Here is a 21,763-nt window from a genome sequence, read left to right as displayed (position 1 = left end):
ACCCTCCTTTCAGTCAAATATTGAGATGCAATTGAAATGGCGCAACTCTGCATTACCCTTATTTGCACACGCTGCCTAGAGCAAAAACCCACAAGATACTGTATGCTTCACAAACAGGTTTACATTCAACTCTGTATCAGCCCCACCGGCTGCAGGAGGAGACACTTGTTGATTATATGCAAATATGGTCTCCTCAGCTTATAGCAATAATATACCTTATATTTCTGGTGTTCTGAAAGTTACAGTTACTAAGTTTTCAGATTAAAGACTCACACCTATATCTGGCTACTATGATCATTTCTAATTACTGGTATAATATATTTATTTGTATCATACAAGGGTATTGTGGTTGACATTGGAGCAATGGACCTCAATGGCATTGCATTGAATAAATGAAGGTGGAGGGGGGAAAGCAGATGCAGTGAGAGATAACAAAAAGTAACACCCGGGCCTCATTTGAACAGATTTATAGATGTGTCCTCATCTACCCATCCCTTTTGTGCTACCGGTATATATGAGATTCCTGTGATGCATACTTTCTTCTCAATGTTTCTACAATTTCCTCAACTCTACTACTTTTTCCTCCATTGTGCTGCCTTTTCCTCCAATGTGCTACTTTTTCCTCCATTGTGCTACTTTCTCCTCAACATTGCATCTTAGTTTGCTTCTAGTGTACTAGGTACTTGGGTTTAGTGTTATGACACATCATAATAGCAGTCTATGGCATTAAATGGGCTATTTGGTGTAATTTGAGGATATGTGGACACATCTTTATAACTACAGTATATCAAGCATGTGGTTTATATGAACAAAACTGTATGAATACAATAATAATAACACATATATTATGGACATTATTGAAGTGTTGAAAGGACCTTTTCTTTTAAATCTCATTAAGATATATTTATTAATGTGAGTTATATTATGTTGTCCCTTCAATTTAGTCTTCCAAAAATGTTCAGTCTTAGGGGTATATGTACTAAAGTGCGGGTTTACAGTAGCAACCAGTCAGATTCTACTTATCATTTGTCTAGTACCTTCTAGAAAATGATAGGTAGCATCTCATAGGTTGCTATGGGCAACTTCTCCACTTTTTTAACCCCACACTTTAGTAAATGTATCCCATAATAAGGGACATATATAAATGAATGGGGAAATATAGCCATAATTAGGCATGTTTGTTCAGAAGGGAGTAGCTCATACTTTAAAAAGGATGTTCTGATGTTGAGGAAATAAGCTTCTCCAGAGTAGTTTTATGTCTGAGTATTTCAATTTATTTACTGTATAATAAATTACATTTCTAAGCGGGATATCTGTTCTCTATAATGTCCTAATAATCTCAATTAGCACATTTGTTATCATAGTTCCCATTTCCAGTTACAGGAAAACACTGCCATAACAATTTGTAGTAACCATACTGTGCTGCAGACTACAAATAATAAAATAAAATAGTAATACTAAGGGGGAGGTGTGTTTGAAAAATGACAGTTCCGAGCTGATTGGTTGGTACTATGGGCCTGCTTCAGATTTGGGAATAGAGAGAGATATCTCTCTCAACTGTGAACCTGAACAAACCATATTGCAATGCAAGGGGTGTAAAATTGTAAATACCTAAAAAAATTTACATGTGGGGTAAATACTGGCTGCTTTTGCATGTAGCCCACAAATACTGAACAGCTTTATTATTACTCTACAATTTAGATGTCAGTTTGGAAACACTCCTCCCAAATCTAAATCTCTCTGCACATTTTAAATCTGCCCCACCTGCAGTGCAGCATGGTTTCACCAATATGATCAGTTGAGAGAGATATTTCTCTCTATTCACAAGTCTAAATCAGGCCCTATATCTCTCTCCAAGCTTTGATACAACTCTCCAAGCTTTGATTCAACTCCTCCATGAAATGATAGAAACTAACCATGACTCTCCTGATCTCTAGTTATCCTACACTGAGGAAGCTATCTGAGAGAAGACCAGACGTTCCAATATTTGTTGGGAAAACTGAGAGGCCTGTGTTTTGGAACTTGGATAATAGCGGAGTTACGCTAACAAATGTCAATGTTGTGCCTTTTGGAATTTGGCAACAGGTCAGGCAGCTTTTTTTCTTTCTTAAGCTAACATTTCTTTTCAGAAAACAAGGTTACATATTCAGACGTCATGCATTATTGCTAAACACTAATCTTTTATAACAGTGGGTGAAAAATGTTCTCTTCATGAAACTACACTTTGCAGTCTAATTTCTAATACAAGACTATTAAATAAGTAATATTCTTTAGGCGGCTGACGTTGGTTACGCATTTTGCAAATATTCCAGGAATGTTTTTTTTTTTTTTTGCGGTTTTACTTCTGTTTAATTCGTACCAGGACAAGGAAAAGTTTAGAACAATACCCTGCATACATTACAAAGTAAGAATATTTTAAACACAGACCTTTGGCTTTCAAGGACAAGTATATGAGGGAGTAGCATAAAAAAAGCAGTGGAGGGTAGATAATCCAATAATGTAGAGCCATAGGCACATTTAAAAGGAGAGAGATCTATCAGATTGTCTTACTCAGTCAACGTGCTGTAAATATCTGCCTGAGGTCACCAACTACCATTAAGACTTTTTTTTGTGGTTTAAAGGAATGTCTAGAAAAAGTAGGATGTACAACAATCCACCTCTTCGCCTGAAATTTGAGAAGACACCAAGAAAGATAACTACACAGGGATATAGGAATAAAAATACAAGAAGCATGTAAACAATTTGTTGTAAAGCCGGCTGGTACAACACAGCCAATACATCAATTACGGTCTTTCAGTTTTCGGTAGACAAGGTGCAACAGGACCAGTAGTAACATCATACAGGAGGAAGGGGAAGATTGGAAAAAGAATGATTGCACAGGAAATAAACAGTTAATAAAATGATCTAATTATGAGTATTTTGTGATTGGATACACATATCTAGGTATATTTCAAAACTGGAGGTGCATCCCAGGAGTATATATCGTCATAGTTTAAGAAGAGAGAAAAAAGAGAAACACATATACAAGTGGCATCCGTGGTGTTCAGCATTTTAACATTGTGGTATTATTATACCTCTTTCATGTTCTATGTATTTGTTTATTATTATTTCGCTTTTTGTTTTCCTTTTTGCATTTACATGTAAATTGTGATATACAGATAACGTGTGAAGATAAAAAACATATATCTAATGTACAGGTTGATCCACTTAATATCAGAACATCTCATCCAAGACAATAGTGTATTACACCATTATCAACAAATACCATGTTAGAAGGTTGAGTCAGTTCTACCCTATTAATTAATTCAGTGGTTCCGATCATTGAGGGACCATTTTCACTAGATATACCATATGTAGAGTTTATTACTATTGAGATATTGCATTTAGATATGTATACTATCTAGGGTGGGGTGGTAATTTGATGAATTGTCTATTCCAATTGTGTATATTATCAATTAATACCTTCAGTATTGCTATATAGGTATAAACACAGTGGATCACTGTTAACAGATATAGTATATTATACACAATCAATGTTTCTATATTTTTTCATGCTGTTCATGTCTATATAGGTTTATCCTGAGTGCCTATGTTTCAATTTTAAAAGATACTAATAAACTTTAGTTTTAACATTATTATAACATCAATTTCTGATATATTAACAACAGCAATAGGTTAATATATGGTGGATTGTCCGCCAACTGAGACACTATTGTAATTTTCGCATGTGACAATGACCTCCACACCTGTTTGTCCAATCCTCTATTACTAATTTGTAGCTAATAATATAGTACAGGATTGTGCCCCAGTAGTAACATCTCAGAAGTTCTGCTCAGTGCCACTAGGAACGGTGCCTGCGAAGACAGGTCCGCTTCAGCTCATTGGAACGAGAGTTGAAGAACTGCCAGGGCCAAAAGGCTATTCTGTACCCCAACCTCAATGCCTACTGTCCGACGTTGGGGAATGAATAGTCGCAAGCAGAATGCAAGTAAGTATCCAGTCAGGAGACCCACTAGCGGTACACTAACCCCTGCTACCACTAGTATAGAGGGCACTTGGCTCAGGAGGGAGGAGCCCATCTAATAGGCCATGATCAGCCTCCCCACCATCAGTACAACTCTGAAAGGCTTTATGACGAGGAGGAGCATCCGAGACACCTGGGGGAAGCGCCATTTTATCAACATCCCTGTAGAGTTTGGCACAGCTATAAACAGCACAGTGGCAAAGATTTTAAAAAATGGAATGTGGAGTGTATGGTGGACACTGAGAAAGCACCCATAAAGGGAGGACGAGAGAGGCATCAGGCCCACAGCGGCCATCGTGGAAACCAAAGTCATGGATATGGCCAAATTTTACATCTCCACCCAACAGGAGACTGTACAAATATCCACCACCACCGCCTGGAGAGGAACAGGTAACCACTAGCCCCAACGCTAATGGCTGGGAGAGACAAAAGAAGCAGGGAGAGAAAGTATGCATAAATAGGCATCAAAACAAACTGTCCCACAATGCCTAGTAGGAGAGGGTAGGGATGTTTCATCAGGCTTTTCAGCACCTCAAGGTCCACCTTACATCCAAAGGCACATTTGTTAATGAAGAGGATGGGCAGTAGTCCATAGAGGAGGAGACTTTCGGAGAAATGACTCGCAGAAAATCCTGATAATTCTGGAGTTTATCGTTGGGGACAACATGGATAGAAAAATCATCCCGTTCTTCGATTACAGATCCTAGAAGCTTCAGTCTCAAATGAAGGGGGGCAGTGCCAGGCATCCCAGACAAGATATGTGCAAACACCTAATATGGCAAACCCCCAGCCCGACGGTTCACATTGAGAACCTTCAACACTGATGTGTCCAGGGATGAGACACTAAGTTTAGAAGTGTGAGGGGCAGCTCCAATGCTGACCACAATAACACCCGCCCTATGTTCTGGAAAGTTAAACTGTAAGCTGCCGCCGTCCCCAATCTGCAGAAATCCTGGCAATGATGTGGTGGTGGGAGAGGATGATATGGTCCTGGAGGTAGGGGAGACAGGCATGACTGAGATGGGAGAGGAGTTCAAAGGCTGGCCTGTGCTGGGAACGAGGAGATGAGAATCAGATAGTGAGTCAGATGCTGGCTGTGGAGATGTGAGGGACTGCACAGAGCCAAGGAATGCAAATAGAGAATACTGCATTGTGCCTGACAGAAGGAATGGTCTCAGTCCTCTCTGATACACTTCAAAAGCACAAGGACTGTTTGAGGCTTTCACTTCATGTTGACACGTTGCCTAGTTTATGGGAGAACCTCAACCTCACTGCTTGCATTGTCTCTCTGGCATATTGCAGAGGGTTTCTGCTGATATCTCTCTGGCTTATTGCAGAGGGTCTTTGCTGATGTCTCCCTGGCTTATTGCAGGGGGTCTCTGCTGATGTCTCTCTGGTTTATTGCAGGGGGTCTCTGCTGATGTCCTTCTGACTTATTGCAGAGGGTCTTTGCTGATGTCCTTCTGAGTCATTGCAGAGGGTCTCTGCTAATGTCTTCCTGGCTTATTGCAGGGGGTCTCAGCTGACGTATTTCTCACTGCTCACATGGCATGTGCATTAAGTGTCCATTGCTGGGTCACGGCTGTATGCTGTCACCTGTGTAGCTGTTATCAAAGTATGCTCACCCGTGTCTCCACACTTACAGGATTCTTCAGGCAACTCGGCAATTCCAGTGCAAATGTCGGGATTATCTTCCCACCTACAACTCTTCGGTGAGCTGTCTGTGGCTGTTATCCCTCCTTGGCTTGCACAGTCACAGTTCCTGCACCACACAGCTCATGATCTCTCAGCCAGCAGCACCAGGAATGTATTTTTATAAGGGCGCTCTGGGATAAGAATAGAAAAATTGTTTAACTATATCATTTAAAATCCAAGTTTGTTAGATGTGTATTAAAATATTTAGCACGAATATTAAAATGTAACTAATAGTTTATTTTTACGTAATTTCAATTTGAAGAACTACAGTGAAATATAAAAAAAAAAAATAAGTGACGAAAGGTTGTAAGTCCTAAGAAATTGTGAGAAATAGAGAAAAAAAGCAGTACAGTTTGAGTCTCCCATATCCAAAATGCTTGGGACCAGGGGTGTTTTGGATATCGAATATTCCGTAGTTTGGAATATTTGCATACCATAATGAAATATCTTGGGAATAGGACACAAATCTATACACAGAATGCATTTATGTGTTATATATACCTTATACATACAGCCTGCAGGTCATTTTATACAATATTTTCAATAATTTTCAATAATTTTGTGGCTCCAACAAAGTTTGTGTACACTGAACTATCAAAAAGCAAAGGTTTCACTATCTCAGTCAGGCTAAAACAATTCTGTATTTAGGAATGTTCCGTATCTCTGAATATTTGGATATGGGAGACTCAACCTGTATATTAAAATGACAAAAAACAAAATCTTAAATCACCTAAATGTATTTTAATGGCATAAAAACACTTGCTGTCTGTGACTAATGTGTACTCTAACTAGAAAATGTTACGATACAATTCCTCTTAAATATTATTTTTACTGAGCACAAATAGGCTGTGGTGCTTATGGTAAATATTCTAACACCATTATTTGTCTTTAATGTAAATGTGCAATACAAAATAATAGTATTCTGCTTCAAAACAGCAAAATAATGTTTGGTAAAAGCAACTATAATTTAGTTGCACTTACATATGTTATGTACTTTATATATGTGATTCAGCACTGTGTTCACTGAATCTTAGGCGAAGATTTATCAAGAGTGGAGAAGTGGACAAGAGAAGTTGCCCATAGTAACCAATCAGCTGTTACTGTGCTTATCATTTTATAAAATGTACTCAAGACACTCTACCTGTAGCTAAAAGTTGATTGGTTGCAATGGGCAACTTCCCTTATCCACTTCACCACTCTTTAGAAGGCTTGAATCATTTCCCCCTTTTTCTATTATCGGTATTTGGGACTGTTAAATCGAACGACCCCATTTAACAATGATACATAACCCCTTTAGAACTCACTAAAGAAGTTATGTAATCCTTTCAATATTCAACAAACAGCGGTAATCTAAGATTGCTGCCGTTTGTCACTGTATCACTCCAGGCACTGCCGGGGACCCTGTCAGGTGAAACTGTCACGCTCATGCCCAGACTGACAGTTGCGCATGACATAGAAGCCCATCGCTGCCAGCAGCTGAGCAGATGACCCTGACAATGAGGGGCACGTTGCTGCATCTCACCGGCGAGGTAAGTAATGCTGAACACCAATGGCATATTCGTTTATATCACTGCAATACTAAACAAAATATAGCGCTGGTGTTTAGGTTTGTTCTTAAATGGGAACCTTTATCTCTTTCACAAGTTTGGCTCTCATGTACAATCAAGTTTAGAATAGGCTGCAGCTCACCCAAAGATATGCCATCCAAGTGTAAACTCTGTTATATCAGTTGGAATTAATACAGGTCAAAGGAACTTATTGATCTTATTGTTTTATTGAAATACCTTGCAGACACTCACTAAGGATATCTTTTGTTTTCTCAGTGGTCTGTTAAAACAATTACGGATTAATCTGATATAATCAGTTACTTCACTGATCATTTGTTGTACATTTCGTTTTGCAACTTATTTTCATGCATGCAGCGTGGATGCTAACTGATTTCTGTAATTCGGTCCATATTAGAGATACCCTCACCAGGGCCGGCAACAGAAATCTCTGGGCCCGGTACACTAATGTCTCTGGGGGCCCCACCTTCTCACCACCACCCCCGATCCCACACATCCATCCCCTGCATGTGTGATATGTGAAGCATGAGAATGTTAACTGAAAGATATGCAAGCCTTTAAATAAAGTAAAAATACACTATGACTTACAGTACCACACTGTCTCTCTATCACTGATGATACAGGCTGTAGTTCTTGTCTACCATCTCTTGCAAAGTCTTCTTGATGTCAGTGCTGTGAATGCCTCAGGGGTAGGAGGGATGGTGTCTGCAGCCAGCCATTCTCAGTCAATCATCACCTTCCTAAAATTCAGCCTCTCATCGCCATCCTCAGCCCAGAAGCCTCCATCACCTTTCTCTGCCCCCAGCCCCCATCACCTTCCTCTGCCCCCAGACCCTGTCACCTTCCTCTGCCCCCAGACCATGTCACCTTTTGCCCCCAGCCCCCTTAACCTTCCTCTGCCCCAGCCATTGACATGTCACCTTCCTCAGCCCCCAACCCGTGTCACCTTCTACCTCCAGCCCCATCACCTTCCTCTACCTCCAGCCCCTATCAGCTTCCTATGCCCTCTTCATCTTCTCCCGTATCCTGGTCCCATCATCTTCCCCTTCCGCAGCCCCTATTCCTCTACCATCTCCTCCACACCGCAGGTTTTGCCTGACGTGCGGCTACATGATCTATGATGGCTCGCCGCCACATTGCTTAAAGGTCAGGCCCAGGCCGCAGCTGAGCCACCTGAAAGAGCCCAGTGCTGCCCGGGCCAGGCTTCAAGGGACTTAGAGCTGGGGCTGGCGGCCGCTATGGGGCCCGCTGGCTGGAACAGCGTCCGTGGCTCCATTTTGTACCCACCTGGTCCTCGGGGCTCCTCTGGACCCCGGGGCCTGGTACAGGTCTATGGGGCATATTTATCATAATCCGCATCTCAGATTTGGATTGGCTATGATAAATTTGCCCAATATCGCAATGCGATTTTTGAATACATCTCAAGGATATATCAACAATCGCATGCTGGATAAAGCTCTGTCCCTGCGAATCCACTTCATACTTTCCACTGTTTTTCGCAAAAAAACCAGTAAGTATGTGTCCGCGCATGTGCTGCCGCTCCCCCCCACTCAATGCAGCAGCTGACCACAGTCACAGTGCAGAAGCCTGGAGACCAGCTGACCGGACCCCCAGAGGACCTTACTGGAGCACCGGTCACCGGTCCCTGGAAGCAGGTAAGAATTATTTTTTTTACTTTTTATTTTTTTTAGTGACCAGTTTGTGGTTTATTTAAACAATACAGTTGAGCACAGGGAGCCAGCTCCCGGCTCTGCTCTGCCTGTCAGAGCAGAGCATGAATTGAGGAACCGGGGGAAAGCCCTAATAATGCCATCTGAAGGTGGTGTTATTATCACAGGGCTTCTCCCGGTATTTTTTCACAATATATATTTAGTAAATCTCAGCAGATCAAGTATGGGAAATGTGATCTGTTTACTAAAAGTATGTGAATAGAAGGGATTGGGTTTGTTTTTCACTAAAACTATTCCAATCACCCTTTAATAAATTTATGTGATAATAAAATAATGTGAAAAGGGTGTGAAAATACCCATTTTCACATTATTTTAGTAAAAATAATGTTAATAAATATGCTCCTATATGAGCTATATTTGTGTAAACAGATTTTACTGAATTCAGCCAATGCTTACATGTTTCTCTAACGTGTTTCATCTCTCTAAGGGATTTATAGAAGTGGAGGTGTTGCTGATAGCAACCAATCAGATTCTACCTATTACCTTCTAGAAGGTGCTAGATAAATGATAAGTAGAATCTGATTGGTTGCTATGGGAAAAACATCCACTTCTAAAAACCAGCACTTAGTAAATATACCCCAAAGTGTAAGAATGCATAGGCACAAAATGCATCCAAATCTCCATATAAGAATATTTTTGTATGCATGTGCAGTACATAAAGGTGCAAATTATCCACAAAAAAATGCTTATGTCCATTTCTACATAAGTCCCTCAAACATAACCTATATTTAAAATGTAAATGTAATTTTCTTATTACACTATAATAATTGAGGACATAATCACGTAGCTTGGATTAGTTTGTGAAAGGATTAAAGGATTAATTACATATATATTTACACTGGCATTCACTATTTAGTTTTTAAAGAATGGATGTCTTTTAAAAGTATTAGAATAAAATAGTACAGAACAATGAAACAGCAATCCAATAATGACTGTGAGATGGCTCCAAAACAATTATACTTTTATGTATTTTATATTATGCTTTTTATAGAGTGAAATGATTGTATTGAGACTTCTATAATTGGCTACAAATGTTTCTCATCCACAGTTACATGCTTTTGTTGTTCCTCATTCCTGTGTAATAGTATTAGTGATTGCTAGTGATGATGTCCATTGTCCTGTAATAAAATATACATGGGTGACTTTGGTATATAACAGATCTCCTTCATAGGGATGTTCTGGTTATTCCTTCTATTCATAACATACATGCACTTATTACTAATACTGACTCCAAATTGTACTATATTATATGTTTTAGGTAAATGAGCATCTTAGATTTATGATCTTGATGGATGGAGTTCATCCTGAAATGGACACCTGCATCATTGTAGAGTACAAAGGTAATGATTCACTGTATTACGTTAAATGTATCACTAATTAATATTTATATGAATGCAACTTGCAAATCACAGTATATGTCTAAAAACTTTCAGCCCACATAATGTGTAAGATATTTCATGCAGTTGTTTTACCTTACAGTGTTTGATGTAGGTCTTACATCTAGTGCATTTTGCAGATGCTCTTTTGTTCCCTATCACACTCATTGTAGAACAAGATACGGAGATATTGTGTGTATAGTATCATACATAGTGCACCATCCTAGAACACTAGCACACCTGGCTGCTAATGACAGACCCATGTGTTAATGCATTCATTCAGTTTCCATCAGTTCCCAGCTTTAGGTCATCAGACAGAGCATTGTGCTACAGAATGTCTGGGTATTGTTCATCTAGCAGACGTCCCCATCTGAGCGAGACTGCTCTGACATCACTACTACAGACCTCCAGCTCAAAGGTTGCCGCTGGCTCTGATAAGTGCTGTAACAATGATTCACTAATAGCAAAGTGTGTGTTAATGTACTGCATGTTGAACATATGAATTTATTTTTTATACATGAGAGTTATACACATTTTGTACAAGTTGATAGGCAGAGATGTGGGGGGGACAAGAGAGTCTGGTGTTGTAATGACTGGTAAGTGCCCTAATTGTTGCACAAAAAAATGCATCAAAAAGACATCAATAATAAATTGAATTAAATTCTGCTCCACATGAAAAAGCAGGCAAAAATGAGGAATGTGACCTGAAAACTCTTGCAACATTCATTGACACCCTAGCATAAAGTAATTAACAACTTTTTTTTTTTTTTTTTTTAAATCCCACCCAGAATTTAATGGGCAAAATAGACAGGTCAAAGAAATGTACATGTATTTGGAAGACCCATAAAGGTTAAAAGTTGCAGAATATATTTACAATTCTTTCAGTGGGTTGCACTGTTAGAAAATTAAATGTTTAAGTACATGTGTCCTTTCCTGCTAATTATTTATACCACCAAAATAAAATAAATAAATTTTGTTCCAAGAGCTGGCAAACATAGGGGCCACCTGGGGTGCCAATGGTTATGGGGCAACTAACACACTTAATCAGTGACATAATGTCACGAATCCAGTGATTTTAATGTCTCTGCAGTGTCGGTATGCATCATTGCGTCGACGTTCAGAAAGTTGACATAGGCAAAATGTCGGCATGGTCATAATGTCAATATTGTGAATGTCAGCAGTCAGTATTAGTGTTAGGCTGCGGTTAGGGTAGGGTCAGGGCTACAAATATCTGAAAATGCTATGGGCTAAGGCACCGAGCACCTGCAAATGTGGGCATGCTGACTGTCGACATTCAAAAATGTTGCCATGAGAAGCGGTATAAAATAGAAGCATTAAAGTCCCAAAGCATTTAATGTGTCCATACTGTATGTCCAATGGTCAGGAAGCAAGGGCGTAACTATACCTACGGGGGCCCCATAGCTAAAATTTTTACAGGCCCTGCTCTCAGCCCGCGCACCCCCCCCCTCAGCCTACCACTCCCGTCCCGTGGACCCCCCTTGGCCTGAGCTCCCCCCCACACACTGCTCACTCCCCGACTTACCTGATCCATGGTGTCGGCTCCATCTCACTGACTGATGGTGGGAGGAGGCGACCACGCCTTCTCCCAGTATCAGTCAATGGAGAGAGCCAGAGGCGGAGCTGACTGGGAAGACGCAACCACGGAGTGGGGGGGCCGCAACCACGGAGCAGGTAAGTGGAGTAGAGGGGAGTGAGGATAGTGATGGGGGAGTGAGGAGGGTGCGGAGGGAAGGGCCTCGGACAGAGGCCTGACACCGTAGGTGCAGGGGGAGCCCCATAACAGCTGCACCCATGGTAGTTATGCCACTATCAGGAAGTGAACACAATTTCCATGTATACAGAGGACTTGTTACTAACACAGATGGAGGAGGCGTATTCAAAACTGAACTGAACATACTCAGTACTCAATTTCAATAAGAAATGTTTATTAGTGGGTGCTGGGCCAGCTCTACCTTTAGGCAGCTGCCTAGGGCACCAGGATCTGGGGGGAGATGCCACAGAGTCTGCTTATAACAATATTGTCTTGAAGATACATCCTTATTGTACTAAATTCAGGTGGCAGCTGTGGAACTTCTAAGACAGTGCTTCCTCATTTTCAGCTGCAGGGCTGGAAAGTGGGTATTGTGGCAGTTCGGGAAGGGGGGTCAATAGGCCAAAGTTTTGCCTAGGGTGCCAAGAGACCTTGCAGCGGCCCTGAGTGGGTGCTTGTGCTTCCATGATGTATGTCTGGTTTCAGCCTGGTTACTTTCACAATGACAATTCTAACTCTATATGCCGATTGCAATCTGCAGATGATTACATGTTTATAAGCTCTGAATTTATCAGTATTGGCGCTTTTAATATATGTAGCACAATGGTGGCAGCCATGTTCCCATAGGCCACTAGAAGCAGCCACTTTCCATAAGCATGTTTCAAGAGAAAACAAGTAATACAATATATAGTATCAACTATACAAAATGAATTGTTGGGCAATTATACACATACAGTATTACAAAGTATACAACTATTAGGGAAAAGAGTAATTTTATAGTCATGCTACTGCAGTACTTTTATAGCAAAACAGTGATCGTTATCACCTTTTGTAAGCATATTATAGGGGTGAGCGGGTTCGGATTTCTGAAATCCGAACCCCCCCGATCCGAGTCTGATCCGAGTCAGGCTCGACTTTTCCCGCCTGACTCGGATCTGAAATCGAGGCAAAACGTCATCATCCCGCCTTCCGAGTCTCGCGGGTTTTGGATCCTATATAAGGTACCCGCGTCGGCGCCATTTTCTCACTCGGCTGTGGACAGTGAAGAGGGAGGGTGGGAGTTAGGGCTGTGTAGTGTAGTGTAGTGTAGTGCTGCTGTTGTCCACTACTTCAAAGTCCATAGGGGCTGGCTGTGTTGTGCTGTGCTGCTGTTGTTAATAGGGGCTGTGTCCACTACTTCAAAGTCCATAGGGGCTGGCTGGACTGTGTTGTGCAGTCAGTTCTCCATAGGGGCTGTGTCCACTCCAAAGTCCTGTGCAGTGTTCCAGTCCTAAAGGAGTGCTGTAGTGTTGTCCAGGGGGTGCTCTGTCCATCAGGGGTGCTCCCCCCAAGTGCTAAAAAAATAATATATTTTCTGTGTTTGTGAATTGTGTGCGCAGTAGCCGCACGTGCATCAACAAAGTAGTGCCAAGCGTGCGCCTGTGTCATAAGTAAAGGGCCGGCTGGCTTGACCGTTAAGGGTGCTGTAACCCCCGAAAGTACACTCCAGTCCAAACCAAAAAAAAAATTATTTTCTGTGTTTGTGAATTGTGTGCGCAGTAGCCGCACGTGCATCAACAAAGTAGTGCCAAGCGTGCGCCTGTGTCATAAGTAAAGGGCCGGCTGGCTTGACCGTTAAGGGTGCTGTAACCCCCGAAAGTACACTCCAGTCCAAACAAAAAAAAAAATTATTTTCTGTGTTTGTGAATTGTGTGCGCAGTAGCCGCACGTGCATCAACAAAGTAGTGCCAAGCGTGCGCCTGTGTCATAAGTAAAGGGCCGGCTGGCTTGACCGTTAAGGGTGCTGTAACCCCCGAAAGTACACTCCAGTCCAAACCAAAAAAAAAATTATTTTCTGTGTTTGTGAATTGTGTGCGCAGTAGCCGCACGTGCATCAACAAAGTAGTGCCAAGCGTGCGCCTGTGTCATAAGTAAAGGGCCGGCTGGCTTGACCGTTAAAGGGTGCTGTAACCCCCAAAGTACACTCCAGTCCAAACCAAAAAAAAAATTATTTTCTGTGTTTGTGAATTGTGTGCGCAGTAGCCGCACGTGCATCAACAAAGTAGTGCCAAGCGTGCGCCTGTGTCATAAGTAAAGGGCCGGCTGGCTTGACCGTTAAGGGTGCTGTAACCCCCGAAAGTACACTCCAGTCCAAACAAAAAAAAAAATTATTTTCTGTGTTTGTGAATTGTGTGCGCAGTAGCCGCACGTGCATCAACAAAGTAGTGCCAAGCGTGCGCCTGTGTCATAAGTAAAGGGCCGGCTGGCTTGACCGTTAAGGGTGCTGTAACCCCCGAAAGTACACTCCAGTCCAAACCAAAAAAAAAATTATTTTCTGTGTTTGTGAATTGTGTGCGCAGTAGCCGCACGTGCATCAACAAAGTAGTGCCAAGCGTGCGCCTGTGTCATAAGTAAAGGGCCGGCTGGCTTGACCGTTAAAGGGTGCTGTAACCCCCAAAGTACACTCCAGTCCAAACCAAAAAAAAAATTATTTTCTGTGTTTGTGAATTGTGTGCGCAGTAGCCGCACGTGCATCAACAAAGTAGTGCCAAGAGTGCGCCTGTGTCATAAGTAAAGGGCCGGCTGGCTTGACCGTTAAAGGGTGCTGTAACCCCCAAAGTACACTCCAGTCCAAACCAAAAAAAAAATTATTTTCTGTGTTTGTGAATTGTGTGCGCAGTAGCCGCACGTGCATCAACAAAGTAGTGCCAAGCGTGCGCCTGTGTCATAAGTAAAGGGCCGGCTGGCTTGACCGTTAAAGGGTGCTGTAACCCCTGAAAGTACACTCCAGTCCAAACCAAAAAAAAAATTATTTTCTGTGTTTAGCCGCACGTATATATCAAATCGATATAACATAAATGGAGGACCAAACTTTCTCCGATAAAAATAAAATAGAGAAAGATCAAGAACCACTTCCTCCTAGTGCTGAAGCTGCTGCCACTAGTCATGACATAGACGATAACATGCCATCAACGTCGTCTGCCAAGGCCGATGCCCAATGTCATAGTAGAGGGCACATACAATCCCAAATGGCAAAGTTCAGGAAAATGACCTTGAAAAAGACATTTAAATCAGCTGAAGAGAAACGTAAACTTGCCAATATGCCATTTACGACACGGAGTGGCAAGGAACGGTTAAGGTCGATCCCTAGTATGTTCATGACTAGTGGTTCAGCTTCACATGACGATGGAAGCCCTCCTCCCACTAAAAAAATCAAAAGAGTTAAGCTGGCAAAAGCACAGCGAAGAACTGTGCTTTCTAAGAAGATATCACAAATCCCCAAGGAGAGTCCAAGTGTGGTGGTGGTTGCGATGCCTGACCTTCCCAGCACTGGACGGGAAGAGGTGGCTCTTTCCACCATTTGCACGCCCCCTGCAAGTGCTGAAAGGAGCACCCACAGTCCACTTGCTGATATGCAAATTGAAGATGTCACTGTTGAAGTACAACAGGATGAGGATACTGGTGTAGCTGGCGCTGAGGAGGAAGTTGGCGAGGAGGATTCTGATGGTGATGTGGTTTGTTTAAATCAGGCTCCGGGGGAGACAGTTGTTGTCCGTGGGATGAAAAAGCCCATCACGGTCATGCCTGGGCAGAAGACCAAACATTCCACCTCTTTGGTCTGGCAATATTTCTATCCAAATCCGGACAACAACTGTCTTGCCATATGTACCATATGTAAAGGTGAAATAAGTAGGGGTAGGGACGTCAACCACCTAGGAACATCCTCCCTTATACGGCACCTGCAGCGCGTTCATAAAAAGTTACTGTCAAGTTCAGAAACTTTGGCTAAGACCGTAAGCAGTCCAGGGACACCTAAATCCCGTTGTCCTGTTGTATCCAAGCGCCTGCAAACCACACCGTCAACTCCCTCCTCGTCAATTTCCTCCTTAGTCAGGATCGGAAGTAGTCCTGCAGGCCATGTCACTGGCATGACTGACTCTCCTATCCGGGATTCCTCTGGAGGATCCTGCATTGCTACGCCTACTGCTGCCGCTGCTGCTGTTGCTGCTGCTGGGAGTCGTTCATCATCCCAGAGAGGAAGTAGGAACACCACTACTTTTACTAAACAATTGACCCTCCAACAGTCCTTAGCGAGGAGGATGAAGTACGACAGCAGTCATCCTGAAGCAAAACGTATAACTGAGGCCTTGACTGCTATGTTGGTGTTAGACGTGCGTCCGGTATCCGCCATTAGTGCAGTGGGATTTAGACAATTGATGGAGGTAGTGTGTCCCCGGTTCCAAATCCCGTCTAGATTCCACTTCACTAGGCAGGCGATACCGAGACTGTACAGAAACGTCAGAAAAAGTGTCCTCAGTGTCCTGAAAAATGCCGTTGTACACAATGTCCACTTAACCACGGACATGTGGACAAGTGGAACAGGGCAGACTAAGGACTATATGACTGTGACAGCCCACTGGGTAGATGTATCACCTTACGCAGCAACAGCAGCAGCGTCACCAGTAGCAGCATCTCAGAAACGCCAGCTCGTTACAAGGCAGGCTACGCTGTGTATCACCGGTTTCAGTAAGAGGCACACCGCCGACAACCTCTTAGAGAAACTGAGGGAAATCATCGCCCAGTGGCTTACCCCACTTAGACTCTCCTGGGGATTTGTGATATCTGACAACGCCACCAATATTGTGCGGGCATTACATCTGGGCAAATTCCAGCACGTCCCATGTTTTGCTCACACAATAAACTTGGTGGTGCAGAATTTTCTGAAAAGCGACAGGGGCGTGCAGGAGACGCTTTGGGTGGCCCGAAAAATTTCTGGCCACTTTCGCCATTCAGCGACTGCGTGCCGAAGACTGGAGCGCCAGCAAACACTCTTGAACCTACCCCGCCATCACCTGAAGCAAGAGGTTGTGACGCGGTGGAACTCAACCCTCTATATGCTTCAGAGGATGGAGGAGCAGCAAAAGGCCATACAAGCCTATACATCCACCTATGACATAGGCAAAGGAGGGGGTATGCACCTGACTCAAGCACAGTGGAGAATGATTTCCGTGTTGTGCAAGGTTCTCCAGCCCTTCGAACTTGCCACACGTGAAGTCAGTTCAGACACAGCCAGCTTGAGTCAGGTCATTCCCCTCATCAGGCTTTTGCAGAAGCAGCTGGAGAAAGTGAAGGAGGAGCTAAGACGGAGCGATTCCGCTCGGCATGTGGGACTTGTGGATGAAGCCCTTCATTCGCTTTGCCAGGATTCCAGGGTGGTCAATCTGTTGAAATCAGACCACTACATTTTGGCCACCGTGCTTGATCCTAGGTTTAAAGCCTATGTGGTGTCTCTCTTTCCGGCCGACACAAGCCTGCAGAGGTGCAAAGACCTGCTGGTGAACACACTGTCAGCTGAAGCGGAACGTGACACGTCAACGGCTCCTTCTTCATTTTCTCCCGCAACTGGGGCTGCCAGGAAAAAACTTAGGTATCCTAAGCAACCCGCTGGCGGTGATGCAGGGCAGGCAGGACCAAGTTTGGACATCTGGTCCGGACTGAAGGACCTGGCAACAATTTCTGACATGTCTACTGTCACTGCATATGATACTGTCACCATTGACAGAATGGTGGAGGATTACATCGGTGACAGCATCCAAGTAGGCATGTCAGACAGTCCATACCTGTACTGGCAGGAAAAAGAGGCAATTTGGAGGCCCCTGTACAAGCTGGCTCTATTTTACCTGAGTTGCCCCCCCTCCAGTGTGTATTCCGAAAGAGTGTTTAGTGCAGCCGGGAACCTTGTCAGCGAAAGGCGTAGGAGGTTGCTTCCACAGAATGTGGAGAAGATGATGTTCATCAAAATGAATTATCAGCTCTTCCAGGGAGACCAGCCTCCAGAAGGTACAGAGGGACCTGTGGTGGTGGATTCAAGTGGGGACGAGTTAATACTTTGTGAGGATGAGGATGTACACACTGAAGAGGGTGAGGAATCGGTGGATGAGGAGGATGAGGATGACATCTTGCCTCCGTAGAGCCAGTTTGTGCAGAGACACATTAATTGCCAGCTTGTTTTGTGGGGGCCCAAACGAACCAATCATTTCAGCCACAGTTGTGTGGCAGACCCTGGCGCTGAAATGATTGATTTGTTAAAGTGTGCATGTCCTGTTTATACAACATAAGGGTGGGTGGGAGGGCCCAAGGACAATTCCATCTTGCACTTCTTTTTTTTCTTTGCATTATGTACAGTTTGGGGCCTAGTTTTTCTAACTGCCATCCTGTCTGCCACTGCAGTGTCACTCCTAGATGGGTCACGTGTTTGTGCCGCCCACTCGTGTCGCTTAGCATAGTCATCCAGCTACCTCGGTGCAACCTTTTGGACATGAAAACACTATTGTGAGGTGTGAGGTGTTCAGAATAGACTGGAAATGAGTGGAAATTAAGGTTATTGAGGTTAATAATAGCATAGGAGCAGAGAAACCAACAAATTCTGTGATTTTAGCTGTTTTTATGCTTTTTTTTAAAAAAATACAGATCCAAAACACAAAACCCAGAACCCAAAACACGGAAGGGTGGTTTTGGCAAAACCAATCCAGATCCAAAACACGAAGAAAGATCCAGATCCAAAACCAAAACACAAAACACGAAAAGTGGCCGGTGCACACCCCTAGCATATTATATGGCTGTAGTCAGTTTACTTATGACAACAGCAAGTCTAGATGACACACTATACAGAAGCAACGTTTTACTCCTAATTTTTCATCAAAAGAACGAAAATTTCTATGAACAATAAAAATTAATACAAAGTTGTTTTTCAAATAAAGTCTATACATTAATATGCATTATTCATTTATTCATACAACTGATAATACTGTATATAAATAATTACATGCTGTTAATAAAAAAAATTGAAATTAAAAGAATTAAGACATTTCATGATTATCCTTCAAGACCATGCATATTTAAGATGGGAAATAAATTAATGGAGCAATACTATAGTTATCATTAAGACAGGAATATTTATTTGATGGATTCAAAACCTTTCACATCTTGAAAATACATTTTTTTAAGTTAATTTCACATGTTCTATAGCTTTAAGGGGCATATTTATTAATTATCAGGATATGATCTCAATAGTTATAATTTCTTGTTTTTGCTTGTCATGGCAAGAATATATTAAGGGGTATATTTACTGAAGTGCAGGTTTTTAGAAGTGGAGTTGTTGCCCATAGCAACCAATCAGATTCTTCATTTATCTAGCACCTTCTAGAAGATAATAGCTAGATTCTGATTGGATGCTAGGGGCAACAACTCCACTTCTAAGAACCTGCACTTTAGTAAATATACCCCTAAGTTTCATACTAATCTCCCAATAAACATATGCAGAGACAACTGCGCATCCGTGGTCATCAGACAGCTCATGTGCAAGCAGCTGTTGCCAGGGATGGATCTTTTGGAACACATACCACATTCAAATGGCAAATTAATATTTGTGGCTACACCCAAAAAACAATCATTATACCAAAAATATATTTTGATAAAAATGCCTCTAAATGTCAGTCCATTGAGACACTCCAAAGAACAGTGCTTTTTCTCTTATTTGTGCAGCCCATTTCTTGTGTATTGGAGCTGCTGACCACTGATTGTACTCCTATATATATATACACACCACTTTTTCAGCTTTTGTGAGTGAGGGCACCCCTGGATTGCTTTTATTATGGCTTTCAAAAATAAGCTCCAAAGGAGGTGGAAGCACCTGTGCCACGCACCTGTCGGACCTGGCTTCAGCTTGGGTGGCCAAGGTATTGTCAGCTTGGAAGACGTTGGAGGCCGGCCTCAGCCCCGGTACCAGCAGAAAGGATTTATTGCCTCTTGTGGGGCACATTAAGGAGGCGGGTTCTTACCTGGGTGAGGCAGCCATTGACACAGGGCTCTTGACCTCTAAGGTGTCGACATCTACTGTTGTGGCCAGGAGAGGCCTCTGGCTACATTCCTGGTGACTGACACCAATTCTAAGAAAGTGTTAGAGGCACTCCTGTATTCTGGTGACATTCTCTTTGGTCAGGAGTTGGACAGGATTGTTGCTACAGTGGCTGCGTCCAGGATGGCCATCCTGCCTTCGGCAGCGCCTCCAAGTAACAGAACATATACCTTTCATTCATTTCATCCACAGGGAAAGGCCAGAGGTCAGGTGTCCTCTAGATTCCAGAGTTCCTCCTCCAAGGGATCTTAGCCACATGGTAAGCAGTCTTGGTCCACCAGGTGTCCAGCTCCAAAGCCAACTGACTAGCCTACTGCATAATGGGGCGGGCCCTCACCTGGGGTACACCAGTGTGGGAGGCCAGCTTTTGTTTTTCTAATGAAGTTTGGATGGGAACCATGACAGATGCTTTGGTCAGCAGTGTAGTCTCTCAGGGATGACTTTACAGAAGTCACAGACTTTCCATCACAGTTTTTTTTCACAAAATTTCCAGCAAATCCAGGAAAAGCAAGAACTCTCAGGGAGTCAAAGTGGCATCAGAATCTTGTCTTATCTGAATGATCTTCTTCTCCTGGCCCAGTTTCCGGATGTCTTTAGGGACCACATTCGTCTGATGGTGGATCTTCTAGAGTCACCCAGGTGGTTGATCAATTAGCGAAAGTCTACGTTGATGCCTTCTCAGGAGATTCTGAATTTGGGAGCTCTGCTGGATTCCATGGCTAAGCTTGTCTTCCATCCAGCAGACAAGATTAAGGACCTGCAATCCAAGGTTCAAACATTCTTCAGTCATCATCTGGTGTCAATTCACTCCTGCACGCAGATCCTGGGTTCCTTTGTCTCCACATTGAACATGATGGAGTATGCCCAGTTTCACTCCCATCCTCTTCAACTGGAGGTTCTGGTCAGGTGGAACAAATTCCATCTGCACCTCGGGGCGAAGATGATTATTATTTTGCAGGAGGTTCATCAGTCCATCTTGTGGTGACTATGCCACTCCCACCTGAACAGGGTCCGCCCCTTTTGGATCCAGGACTTGGTCTTGTTCACTACCGATACAAGTCTTCTGGGTTTGTCTTGTCAGCAAACATTCCAGGGACAGTGGACGGCTCTGGAGAGCCAATTATCCATCAGGGCTGGATTTAATTACCGGTGATATTATCGCACCTGTGATAATTTATCGCCAATTTTTCACTGAAAAATTGAGAACTTTTCTCCAGTTTGAAAAATGAGGAAAAGTGTACAATATCACTATTTTTGGGTAAAAGTGTAGAGATTTCTTTCAGAACCCTTTGGACAGCTCCACTAATGATACTTTAGCAAAAAATGTTTTCATAAGTTGTGTACTTTGGCGAAAAGCGATAGCTGAAATTTTGGTCAAAATAATTATTTTTTTTCGTGACAAATGCATTTGATGTATTGGGTCTGGTATTTCGGAGGGCCATAAGGATGTGTCAAGTGTTTTAAACATCGCACCTGACTGGCGCAGGCAGTTTTTTAGCTGTTTAAAAAAAAATTTGACCAAAATTTCAGCGGTCGTTTTTCACCAAAGAACGTAATTTACGGGAAAACAATTCACAAAAGTATCATTAGGGAGCTGTCCAAAGGGTTCTAATAGAAATCCCACATTTTTACCCCAAAATAGGGTTTTTTCACATTTTTTTTTTTGTCTACCCTAGACAGGAGAAAAGTTTTCTCCACTTTTTAG

The 21,763-nt window shown here is 42.7% G+C and overlaps 1 protein-coding gene and 1 pseudogene across 1 annotated transcript in view; one reads left to right on the top strand and one right to left on the bottom strand.

Annotated features, from left to right (window-relative positions):
* LOC148519915 (cytidine monophosphate-N-acetylneuraminic acid hydroxylase-like) overlaps positions 1–21,763 on the top strand; it is a 220,226-nt gene that overhangs the window by 156,993 nt on the left and 41,470 nt on the right. Inside the window, exons 6-7 of the mRNA XM_088475875.1 lie at positions 1,938–2,085; positions 10,273–10,354. Coding sequence (XP_088332001.1) covers positions 1,938–2,085; positions 10,273–10,354 — 230 coding nt within the window. The remainder of the gene's footprint in view (positions 1–1,937; positions 2,086–10,272; positions 10,355–21,763) is intronic.
* On the bottom strand, positions 2,780–5,175 carry LOC148519916 (P3 protein-like; annotated as a pseudogene).

The sequence above is a fragment of the Taudactylus pleione genome, unplaced genomic scaffold (genome assembly GCF_031769625.1).
Source record: "Taudactylus pleione unplaced genomic scaffold, aTauple2 ptg000179l, whole genome shotgun sequence".
Classification (NCBI taxonomy): Eukaryota; Metazoa; Chordata; class Amphibia; order Anura; family Myobatrachidae; genus Taudactylus; species Taudactylus pleione.
This window is presented reverse-complemented; position numbering and strand designations above follow the sequence as displayed.